The 12,506-nt window shown below is 36.2% G+C and overlaps 2 protein-coding genes across 2 annotated transcripts; one reads left to right on the plus strand and one right to left on the minus strand.

The window, feature by feature from the left end:
• Positions 1-481: 481 nt before the first annotated feature.
• On the plus strand, positions 482-5,201 carry LOC127934622 (GLIPR1-like protein 1). The gene is made up of 5 exons (XM_052532124.1): positions 482-892; positions 2,622-2,861; positions 2,943-3,058; positions 3,550-3,635; positions 4,960-5,201. Exons 1-5 carry the CDS (start codon positions 719-721, stop codon positions 5,088-5,090), a joined length of 747 nt encoding a protein of 248 aa, XP_052388084.1. The 5' UTR covers positions 482-718; the 3' UTR covers positions 5,091-5,201.
• Positions 5,202-7,380: 2,179 nt separating this feature from the next.
• Positions 7,381-11,101, minus strand: LOC127933919 (Bardet-Biedl syndrome 10 protein). The gene is made up of 3 exons (XM_052531056.1): positions 11,003-11,101; positions 10,476-10,663; positions 7,381-9,559 (listed from the first exon to the last, which is right to left on the minus strand). The coding sequence occupies exons 2-3, from the start codon at positions 10,661-10,663 to the stop codon at positions 7,990-7,992; spliced, it is 1,758 nt and encodes a 585-aa protein (XP_052387016.1). The 5' UTR covers positions 11,003-11,101; the 3' UTR covers positions 7,381-7,989.
• Positions 11,102-12,506: the final 1,405 nt, after the last annotated feature.

Below are 12,506 nucleotides of genomic sequence, written 5' to 3' on the forward strand. Positions count from 1 at the left end.
CAAATTTATTTTTAAATCAGCATCTCTACATGGCAGCCATTCCATTCCAGTGTCTATTGAATTTCAACAAGCGACCAAAGAACAACAGACTGCAGCTGGGGAGACGTTCTCTGCGAGGGCAGTTTAAAACAGACTCCTAGGGACAGGGCAAATCTAGAAAAAATGATTGTGATTAAAAAATTGTGATTGAAGGCAATATTCCATGAGAACAACCATTATCGTTCTCAATGTTTGATATCCACTAATGCTTTTAAATATTTTTTCTTAAAAACTTAAATACACGATCGGGTAAATCTAAAATAAATGAACGTAAATTTATATTGAGCTGACATCTAAAAAATGATTCTAAAAATGTATTTTTAAAACATACATTCTAAATATGAACGGGCCAGATATGTCAAAGTGAGTAGTTTTGTCGTACGCTTTAATTTATATTTGAACAAGTGTGCGTGCGTGCGCGTGAACTTGTGCATGAGGGATGAAGACGTAGAGTCACGCGCATCTTATTTTTTCGTGACACGGTGGGCTGTTCAACTTTAGTCCTTTAAAAAGCTCCCTGTGCGAAGAAAGACGGACAGACAGACGCAGAAAGACAGCGACAGACAGAGAAAGAGAGAGGGTGAGAGAGAGTGGGCAAATCCACGGCACCATGACGCACAGGTCTCCTGTAGTGATGCTCCATTGACTCATTTATCTAGATCGAAGCATAGCTCCTGCTATGGACTCTCTCGGCGTTCTTCTCTTACGGATATCGGTGCTTCTGTACGGCTCCTGCGGCGTTCTGTCTCTCTTACCGGAAATAACGGAACCGGAGTTCATCCGCAGGTGTGTGCTGGCACATAACGCGCAGCGCTCGCGCACCACTCCACCTGCGGCCAGCTCGCGCTCAATGGTAAGACAGGTGCTCAGGACGCAGGTGTTTGGTGTTTCGCTTTAGATTAATCATTTCTGATAGTATTTATGTGTTCATAATCATTCACGCAGTTAGCATGTTGTTTAGTCACGTTCATCTTCATCTGTGTGTGTTTACCCATTGTCTCAGTGTTTCACATTTTAAATGCTCGTGGTAATATTTCGCTTCAATAACAGCATGTCATTTGTTTTTGTCTCAGAGTATTTGGTTTCAGTTTAAAAAAAATATGTACAACAATCATTGTGGTTGCTATGGCAATAAAGATATAACTAGGCTCCCTATTGTGTTTGTATTGATCTGTACCTATTTTGTAAGGGGAAGAATGAAAAGAAAACAAAGAATCTTGTTGATTGGGATGGTGCCTGAAGAGAGTTCTGGACGGATATTCTCAGATATTTCTCCATCAATGATCATATGAATTGTGTTTATTTTTATTTTTTTTATTTAATAACCTGTTTTTTTAATGTTGTAAATATACGTTATTGTAGTTGAATTGGTTAAAAATCCATATTTTAACATGGAATAAACAAAGTTGGTTATTCAGTTACAGATTTAATTCTAATGGCCCGTTGTCCTTACCTTTTCGCAAATAATTTGAATTATTAAAACTTTACTTATTAATCGGTCTAATAATTTGAGAATAGGTAAGTGATTCATAACTATAATGAAAACGGCAAAAAGGAACGATATTGTTAGAATCACTTTCAGAACATTTTTTTTTAGGTGATGAATGATAAAAACATGGACAGCCAATCAGAATCAATCCTGCTTTAAATAGCTGGATCGTGTAGTGGCGACAAAACTGCAGCACACGTTTATAGCAAGCAAAACCTTTTTTTTCCCCATTGATGTGGACATTATAGTTAAGGTTTTTGGTGAGAATGGGGCTTAAATGTAGGTTTTAGTGGCACTTGTTCATTCAATCCTGTTAGTCGTATCTTAAAGGGGTCATATGATGCCACTAAAAAGAACATTATTTGGTATATATATATATATATATATAGCCTAGTTTTACTTTCTCAATGAAACTCCGCTTCATCCATGGTGAAAGCCGATCCGGTGATCCACAGTGCAAGGTTGATGTATTTCCTCAGCGAACAGCACGGATTAGCTCCAGGCATGAAGAAGCAGATATCGTCCTCTTTTGGAAGGCCAAACAAAGTAGTTTTGCTTTCACAACAAAACACACAGTGTCTTTACGACATGGTGGCGGTGACAACAACAATGCTACAACGAGAATTAAATGCACTCCTTCTTTCTTTGGAAGAACATCTGGGCGGCGTTACGCAAATCTTCACACATATTGAGGTATGTGGGGGCGTGTTAGAACGAGCCATTTTAGGAGGGTGTGGATGAGTCTAAACTTTTATAAGTGTTCCTGTGGCTCAAGAGCATTGCTTTAGCAGCACAAGGTTGTGGGTTCAATTCCCAGGCAACACATGTTAGGTAAAAACTGATAGCCTGAATGCACTGTAAGTTGCTTTGGATAAAGGCGTCTGAAATGCATGATTTTAGAATTTATAAAGAATATCTCTTTGTATTTAAAACTTTAGTCTTTGCAACCTTACAGATCTTCATTATGCACCAAGAGCTTGTAACACACCAAAGAGAAAGGAAAACATGAAATCGCATCATATGACCCCTTTAAGTCATATCGTGTTTTGTAATTCAAATTGATTTGGATTGTTGTTTGTGTGTTTGTCTACAGTCCTGGGATAATGGATTGGCCAAGGGTGCAAGAGACCGAGCAATACACTGTAAAGCCTCTCATCACCCTGGGCTGGCACATTTCGGGCACCCGCTGTTCGGGTGGATGGGTGAGAACATATGGCTGGGGGCTCCGTTTTCAGCCTTCTCAGTGGAGAACGCCATACACGGATGGAGCAGAAAAGGAGCTTACTCACTCAAAAATAACAACTGCTCACGCTTGTGTGGCCACTATGCACAGGTATGTTCAACTGTGAATATTGTATAGCAAAGAAACCTTTGTTTATCAGCCTTATGGATTTGTGCACATTGTATGTTTCAGTTAATGTGGTCTACAAGCTTTAAGCTGGGCTGTGCTGTAAATGTGTGCAATAAAGGAATCGAAAACTTCTCCACTAACCCAGAATCCACTATTTTTGTGTGCAACTACGGAGACACGTAAGTTAAGACTTTATATTTGCCCCGCCCCACTCGTCACATATACACACTTATTTTGAGTGTGTGTTTTGCCCACAGCAATGCAACAGAAGAACAATTTTTAGGGTTTCCCAAAGAACCGTTCAGTGTACAGTTCCAAAAAGCCTTTTTTTTTAATGTGAAGAACATTTTAATAATCTAAGAACCTTTTTCCCTACTATAAAGAACTGTTTACATGGTTTTGTGGATGTTAAAGGTTCTTCATGGAATTATTGATGCCATTTAAGAACCCTTATTTTTAGAGTGTATATATTTACTATTATTCTGAATATTATAGGAACACATCCACCTTATATCTATGGTGGTAATGAGGGAAATTCTAGAATTTTGTAAAGTTTTTGCTTGATTTATACTGGCAATGATACAGTAAAGTTCAGTGCAGGTCAAAATATCACTATGTCTGCCTCTTGTGGTGATGTTTATTAATGTTACTGTAACATGCGCCTTTACAGGGGAAATGTTCATGGTGTAACTCCAAGTATAGCAGGTGTGGCCTGCAGCGGTTGTGGGTCAGAGATCTGCCGAGACAACGTCTGTAGTAAGAGCTTTCACAATAAAACCTCAAAGAAACAGAATGAAACAACTTGGGTTTATCTTTTCACACCTTCTATAAACAGATATTCATGAAGACATGAAGTGATAATGACAGCATTCAAAGTCAGACCTTTCTCTTTTTAATGTGTGTGTGTTTGCTATTAGATTTCACAATTAAATACAATGAAACAGCAAGCAAATGTAATTATATGTGAAATTTGAAGTAGAAAGACTACTTGCACTGTCTTGTAAAGCATACTCAAATTATCTTTTTTTTTTACAATGTAGTCAGTCATATGACGTTGCTAAAAAACAATAACACTTTAGAATAGCGAAAACTTATTCACAACTAGCTACAACTTTTTCTTGAATAAATTCCTAATTTGCGGCTAATTAATAGTTAGTAAGGTAGTTGTTAAGTTTAGGTATTGGATAGGATTAGAGATGTAGAATACGGTCATGTAGAATAAGGCATTAATATGTGCTTACTTAATACTAATAAAAGTATAAATAATATTCTAGTAATATGCATGCTTATAAGCACCTAGTTAAGAGACCCTAAAATAAAGTGTTACCAACAAACATTATGCCCCTTAAAATGCAGATATCCAGATAAAATCCAGATAAAATGCGCTGCACACACTCGAATATTTGGGTTGTACTGTTCTGCAACAGTGTTGTAAATATGACTTAACCACTGATTTCTAGTTGTGCCTTCTTTTGTAAGACCAAACAAAGTAGTTTAGCTTTCAACATACAGCGTCTCCACAACATGGCGGTGGCAACAATTTTACAGTGAGATTTGGAGAGTGTTATGCAAATCTTCCCACATAGTGACATATGGCGCTTTTCCACTGCATGATACGGTACGGTTCGGTACGGCACGGCACGCTTTGGCATGTGGAGGAGTGTTTAAATTAGGCGTTTTAGGAAAGTGCGACTGAGTGTTCACTTTTATAAAGAATATCTCTTTGGGTTTGAGACTTTAATCTTTGTGACTTTACAGATCTTCTATATGCACACTTTAATAAGCCAAAGAAAAAGAGAAACATGAAATTGCATCATATGACCCCTTTTAATCATATATTTGGCTTGAATAAAACCAATTCATTTAGATGTAACAAAATTCACAGTATATTTAGTAAGTTTGACAGTACATCACTACAATGCCAAGTCGATTTAATTTGTATAGCACATTTCACAGAATACTGTATATTTTTTTAAAAGTAGCTTTTCAGACGGTCATTATGTTAATATTTCAAGTATCTAAATATCTTCCTTTCAAACATACATCTTGCTCACATACGCTGTGATGTCTCTCTTTACAGGATATGATTGGTTCCCTGGGTGGGACTATGGCCCTCCCTCTTCATCCTACAGTATTTCCTATTGGCTGACTGATCTTGGGCTGTGTCTACTAGGAGTTTGCTGGCTACTTCACTTTTATGAAACACATTAATGTCATCATGTTATCTAATGTCTCAAATTTGAACCTTAAAACTTGCATCTCTCCATAATTTCTTGGATATTAAATTAGCAATCACTGAAATAATAAGAAGAAATCTGTTATGTAGAAATATATATCTGGTCATATATATGTATATCTTAGTTTCCTTTCTGCTGTGTGTAAATCATTTATTTTAGTTCCATATACACAGTAGGCCTATAAATGCATTTAGAAATCTGGAATTAAAATTTTACTTGAATGCCCATCATAAAAGTGCTAGCTGAATAAACTTGGGTTGATATTTTATACTCTTACTGCTTGTTTTCTCATTTTGAAAGTGTGTTACAACCTCTTAGGATTATGAAGCGTGAATATGAGTGTGTGTGATAGTGAAGATACACATCAGTACGGTGCTTGTTGTGTGTTTCACACACATATAAGCAATGTAGTCACGACACATTCCTGATGATTTTACAGTCCCCATGGAAACGTGTGCATGTATAGCACACTGTAGGCCGTGAGTGAGAACAGCTATGAGTCACGAGTTACAAATTATATTATATTAAATAGTGTGTGTTTAATCAATTGAGTAATCAATAAGCAGTGCTCTATTAGCGCATAAGTAATGTGTCATTATATTTTAGGATATCTGTACACCTGGGCTAATAACACACAAGGATTTCAGAGATGAAGAAAAGGAGAAATACTTTACAAATTTGGTAAAAAAATGCATGAGTCATGTTTGTAGACAAAAACATTTAATAAAAATGCTGCATTGGTTTCTGAAAAATATCTGAATATTTAATTATGGTCAAGTGCACTCATTAAGTAAAAATCTATGACATTTTTATAAACACATTGAATACATGACAGAGTCATTAAATAATAATGAATTGAGTCTTGAGTCTTGAATAACATGATGGTTTCTTGGGGTTACTGCATTTTAATAATTTGAAAACCTATCCTGCACTATTTATTTGTTGTTTTAAGAATAATATATATTTTTTATTTTTTTGCCTAAATTCATCGTAAAAAAAAAAAAAGCCAAACAAAAAATATCAACATGAATTTTATGAGTTGTTTTGAAGAGTTGTATTCATATCTTTAGAAACATTTTTTATATATTTTTGGAAAATATATATATATAATTCAGACCAGAATATTAGTAAGAGGCTGGTTGAGCTTAAGAAGTTACACAAACTGGTAAATGAGGCAAAATTTGGAAAATCTGTTCCATCTTTATTTTTACCCTCTAACTCTAGCACTTTCTATTTTATTTTAATTCTACTTTATTTATCTTTAAAAAAACGCTAGTTCTATATTTTTTCTATTCTATTTGTGTACTGCATTAGGCTAACTGAGACTTGTTATGTTAAGATCATCAATCCATTGCATTTCCTGGAGGTCTTTGAGACTTTTTCAAAGACTCAAAAGACTTTTTTTTGAGTCACTAGGTTTATGCTCCAGCAACATCAGCATATTCTGGGTTAAATATAAGATAAGCTGTTACATGCTGTTGATTTCCACAGAACATAATTGCTGTGGGATGAATTTAAACAAGTCTTCATTTTTATTTAAAGAAATAGTTCACTCCCAAAAAAATGAAAATTTGATGAAAAGGTAACCTCAGGCCACCCACATAGATGAGTTTGTTTCTTCAGAACAGTTAAATGTAGCATTTCATCACTTGCACATCAGTGGATTCTCTGCAGTGAATGGGTGCCGTCAGAATGAGAATCCAAACAGCTGATAAAAAGTCACAATAATCATCAAGTTATTCATTTGACTCCAGTCCATCAATTAGCATTTTATGACATAAAAAACGATGTGTTGTCCGAAACAGATCAATAGTTATGATGCTTTTAACTTCAAACCTTTGTTTCTGGCTAAAATATGAGTCATTAATCTATATAGCTTTCTTCAGTGAAAAAGTAATCTCGTCTGAATCAGGAGAGAAATATGCACAGATCAAGCACCGTTTACAAGCAGAAACAGTCCAAAACAGTTCTAAATAATTAGGTAGGCTGATTAGATTTTTTGATTTTTTTGAATTCAATGGGTTATTGACTTTTTCACTGAAGGAAATGTTATTATGAAATATGGACTATTTTGGCCAGAAATTATGGTTTAAAGTTAAAAAGTCTTAATGATTGATGTTTTACAGAAATGTCAAAAGAACAGCATTTATTCAAAATAGAAATCTTTTGTAACAATATCTTAACCCTCACTTTGCTGATTACAAGAACCTATTTCATAAAAAATAAAAAAATTATACTACCACATTTGAACATTGAATTGAATTGTACTACTTTTATTGACTTACTAAATTTCAAGCTCTAAAAAAGAAAAAAATTTCAGAAACATCAGACAACAATAACAACTTTTTTTTGTAAAACTAATTATAAATGTTAACTGCAAATATAACTGTATTACAAATATGCCTAATATTTGTTTCTAGAAAATTACACTGCATTTAGAATCTATATTTAAAAATTCAAAACAATGTGTATATTCTATGAAGGTATTACAACAATTACTGAATTTTATATACAATAGATAAATATATATTACATCAAACAAGTATGTGGACTCTCAAACATGCCTGAATGTCTTTTTTATATAAAAACATCAAAGCAAGTGGCTTTTATTTTAAAAGAAAAATAAATGAAAAAGGAAAGTAGGCTTTAAATGTAATTAATATGATGATCTACTAAAGTGGTTTATTCTGCAAGGACAGATTTGTGAACTTGAGAGGTACTGACGTCATACATGAACTAAAAACAAAACATGGCTTTTTGAGAGAAGCATTTGTTTGCAGATGCAACTCTGGTTTATATTTTTTATTCAATGCTTTGACATTCAGACATGCATGACTTGAGAATAGAATCTTTTTAGGGCCACTGTAAACAGATCAGCCCTCCGTTGACGGAGTAGAATTTGAACGCTTCAGCTTCTCTTCCTCCTCATCCTCATCCTCCTCAGAGTGTGTTTGAGGGCCGGTGCGTAATGGAGAGCGTGTGTGTAAAATAGCCCCTACACATAAGAGTCTGTGCAAACACTGCAGGACAGAAACAACCAGCTGCTTCTTCCCACTGACCGACTCAAGACACGGTACAGAACTCTCGCCGAAACCAAACTTCAACTCAGGCATTTCTGACCTTTGCTCTTTGGTCTTTTCCCATTGCTTAAGATCATCCAAGAAACGTGTCTGGATATTCAGAAACCGTCTGTGATTGTGAGAATACAACGTTCTAGGCAAGCACAACAAAGCCTCTGCCAGCAGCCTACAGCTCTCTGGGTCACAAGAGTTACGTTCGTTCAACAAAAAATGATGTAGCAAGAACTCAAACATGCCGCCAACAGGAAGCACTCCACCTGCACGCAGAATACCACCCCAAAGGTCTTGCGATGAAAGCACACTTTGTGACTGGTCCAAAGAAGGACTCTGTGATTGGTCAGATGCCAGTGTCTGACAAAAGCTTTGAGATAGATGTTGCAGCATTGCAAACACACCTTGGCTCACACACACAATCTGGTCAAGAAATCCCGGCGCTGGGGCACAAAGAACAAGCGTGTGCATGTGCAAAAACGTTCCCAGACAGGCATAGCGATGCCCGCCGAGTTGCACACGTCTACAGTACTTGAGCATCACAAGGTGTTGAAGCGGTGGATGAGAGAGTGTTTCTGCAGCGCAGATGTGTGAAAGAAAATCCAGCTGGGCTGAATCGACACACTCAAGTAAAGAAACATGGTTCAGTCGAGCCCACTGTGACACTCTTTCTGGCTGCTTCACGGAGGACAGCACCACATGCACCTGTAAGTCCAATAAAGTTGCTAACTTTTGCTTCATGATGCTCTCCGAGCGGTGCAGATAGTCCTTTTGAATGCACACGGATATGTTTTCACCTACAGTGACAAAGGAAGCTCCAAAACTCTCATATACAATTAATGCTTTTATTGGTCCTTGCAGTTCAGTCCACGCTGACCAATCACAAGTCACAACCAGGCCTTCAATCACCTCTGAGCAGGCAGTAGGAAGTCCTGTCACGGCCGTATGTAGAAAAGAGAAGTGTGACTGTATGAATGAGATCGTTTCTACTGCATTTTGATCTTGACTGACTTTGTGGTAGAACTCGCACAGAACTCGTTTCAGTACATCCGCCTGGCCGATCCCCACTCTTCCAGAAATAAACCCGCCGATCAACAAATCAAGAATGCTGCCCTCCAGTCTGTAACTACGGTGACTACAGTACATTGAGGCATATGGGGTGAGTTTGTGTGTTACGACCTCTTCCAACTCCTTCCTGCTCACTGCCAACAGGCGATTAGCAAGATTTTGAAAACTAGGGATGCTCCGAGATCCTATGTGCTGCATGTGTGAGTCCTGAATTCCTCGTAACAGCGCGGCCAGCAGGAGAAGGAATGATTTTGTGCCGTCTCCAGTAGCTTTAGCATGTGCACACACACAGTCCAACACCATCCTAAAGAACAAAGATAACAAATGCTAATTAAATCCACATCATTTTCATGTAAAAATATAATTCATATAGAATCTTTAGTTCCTCTATAGTATTGACTTTTAAATATGAATACATTTACCTCACAGAGATTTCTTTTAATTTAGCCCACTAGACTTGCACTAAAACCCTTCATAAATCAATGACTCGAAGACTACAATCCACAAACACTCGACATCAAATCTAACTGAACTTGAGCAGTTCTGCAGTGAAGAATGAGCAAATGAAAAGTCTAGATGTTCAAAGTTAGTAGAGACAAATCCCAACAGACTAAAAGCTATAATTAAAGCAAAATACTGACACAAGGGGGTGATCCTTTTTCCAACAAACCTGTGAATCTGTCTTTTTTTTTCTCTCTGACATGTTGGTTGGTGTTATAAATTTCACTAGCATAAATACAACAGGATAAAACAAAAACTGTCTGTCTTCATTTCAGGCTGCAGTGCAACAAAATGTTATTTTAAAGGGGGATGATTCTCTTCTTCACCCACTGTGCATGTATATTTAAACACATATATACACAATTGTTTAAATGTTTGGGGACAGTAATTTTTTTTTTAAAGAACTGTTATCAAAAGTCGTAGTGAAGGCTTTTACTTGTTACAAAAAAATGCTGTTTTTAATTTTCTATACATCAAAGAATCCTAAAATCAAATTTGTGATTATTCCACAAACTAATAATCAGCACAACTGTGTTCAGCACTGATAATAAGGAATGTTTCAGCAAATCAGCACATCAGAATAATTTCTGAAGGATAAGGACAAGGAGACATGGAAGACAGGAGTAATGATGCTGGAAAGTCAGCTTTGCGTCACATAAATAAAACATATTTTAAAATATACTGATTTTACTGCATTTTTTATTTTGAAAATAAGAGACCTGGCCATGGGGTGCTGCAGCTGGAGTGTGCTGAGAAGGCGTTGTCCGTGTCTGCTGATGAGAGTTTCTCCTGTGTCTCGTGTGAACAGAACACTTCCACCGTCTGGACCGAGACACCGGCGGACAACACACTCCAGAGCTCCAACTACACTGACACACACCTGCAGAGACACACACTCCTCCTGCATCTACACGCACGCACGCACACACACACGCACGCGCACGCACGCACAGATAACAACAACGTTAACGCATGTATGATAACACTAATGTATTAAACGAAAACACACACAAACAATATATGAGGAAAGGCACACTGCAAGTAAATTATTTCTAAATAACAATCAAACTTGTTTGCATTTATCTAAACAGTGATACTTCCGAGCATAAGACACCCGTGATATTCGTCATACTACTATCATTACACTGCTGGATATACAAAAGAAACAAGAAAAGACGAAGCCAAAGACCTTGAAGCAAAACAAACCCAACAAAACTGTGTAAAATGATCTGGAAACGATAATAACCTTCTAATCTGTTGAACATCCTCAAGCTTCGTGCAGTATCCAGGCGACGCACTTCTTCTCTCATGTGAGCTTTCTTCCTGTAAACATGACGGAATATACTGACACCTACCGGACAGACGTCTTGAAATACACAATACATGACAAAACGAACATCTATATTTTATTGATTGAAATGGTTTGATATATTTGGATAAAACATAGTGGATTTCAGCATTTCAGGTTCAATAGAACATTTAAAACAAAAATCTGCTGAATGAACAGATATTCTCATAAAAAATACATATATACGTTATAAATATTTATTATCAATTCATTTTTTACATTATTACATAACCATAATAAATAATAATTTATATTTCTTATGCTCTTAAAACAGCATGTAAAATTAAAACATGAGCCAAATATATTCTCTTAAAGACAGTGGATTTTATGGGCAGCCATAATTTAGAAATGCCTATGTATGTCCTCTAAACATTTAATAATAACCAGAAATAACCAGTATCAGTATCTTAATGTGACCCCTAATTTTCAAATTGTTTTTAATCATCCCTCATTAAAACCTTCCCCCCTCTGCTGCACAGCTTGCAATTGTATGCTCCTCTCTCTTTCTCTCTCTCTCTCTTATCTCATCGTCTCTCTAGAAGTGTTAAACTCAGTCAAACATCTTGATATTTTCTTTCTTTTCTTTCATTCAGATGACCTTATTTTGAAGTCTTTAGACGTGGATGCTGAACTGACAAAGAAATTAAGCTGTGCTGTTTTTCAGTTTTCAGTATTTGTGCAAAATGTACAAATTATGTATTAAAGGTACACAAACAGCATTCACAATGCGACATCTGTAATGATAACATATTCCTGAGTAAAACCGAATATTCATAAATAATGAAAACCAGGACAAAATCCATTGGTGTTTGATTAGTGTAAAAGAAGGTTTTGACATTATTGGTTGATATTATTTTCCTTGCTTATACAGAAGTTATTTCATAAATGGATAAAGTTATTACATTTTGATTATGCAATCATTTGAATAATTATTTTTCTCTTTAAAATAATGTCCACTAATGAATTGTGCATGAGACCCTTAAACACCAAACAGATGCTGGTAGACATTGGCATCCATGGGGAAAAAATTTATGGAAGTCAATGGCTAACGGCAACTGTTGCTACTAACATTCTTCAAAATATTAGAATTTTCATTTTTGGGTGAACTACCCTTTAACAGCTGTTAAGAAAGTAAACGTGGTCCTAATGTTGTCTTCACAGAATCAACAGTATGACTTTCAGAAATGGCACAAAAAACATCTCAAGACACAATTTAATAACCACATAGTTGTAAATACACAAAATCATTGATGCGACCATGTGATCCTCACAAATGACATGCATATGTATTGAATGCATTGTAAAGTATGTGCAAATATTGTTTGGGGTTTGTAATTTGTGTGAATGTTGTACCTGGATTACGCTGATGTAGTCCTGTCTGTAGAGGTGCTGTAGGATTCCT

This window comes from Carassius gibelio, chromosome A18 (genome assembly GCF_023724105.1).
Source record: "Carassius gibelio isolate Cgi1373 ecotype wild population from Czech Republic chromosome A18, carGib1.2-hapl.c, whole genome shotgun sequence".
Classification (NCBI taxonomy): domain Eukaryota; kingdom Metazoa; phylum Chordata; class Actinopteri; order Cypriniformes; family Cyprinidae; genus Carassius; species Carassius gibelio.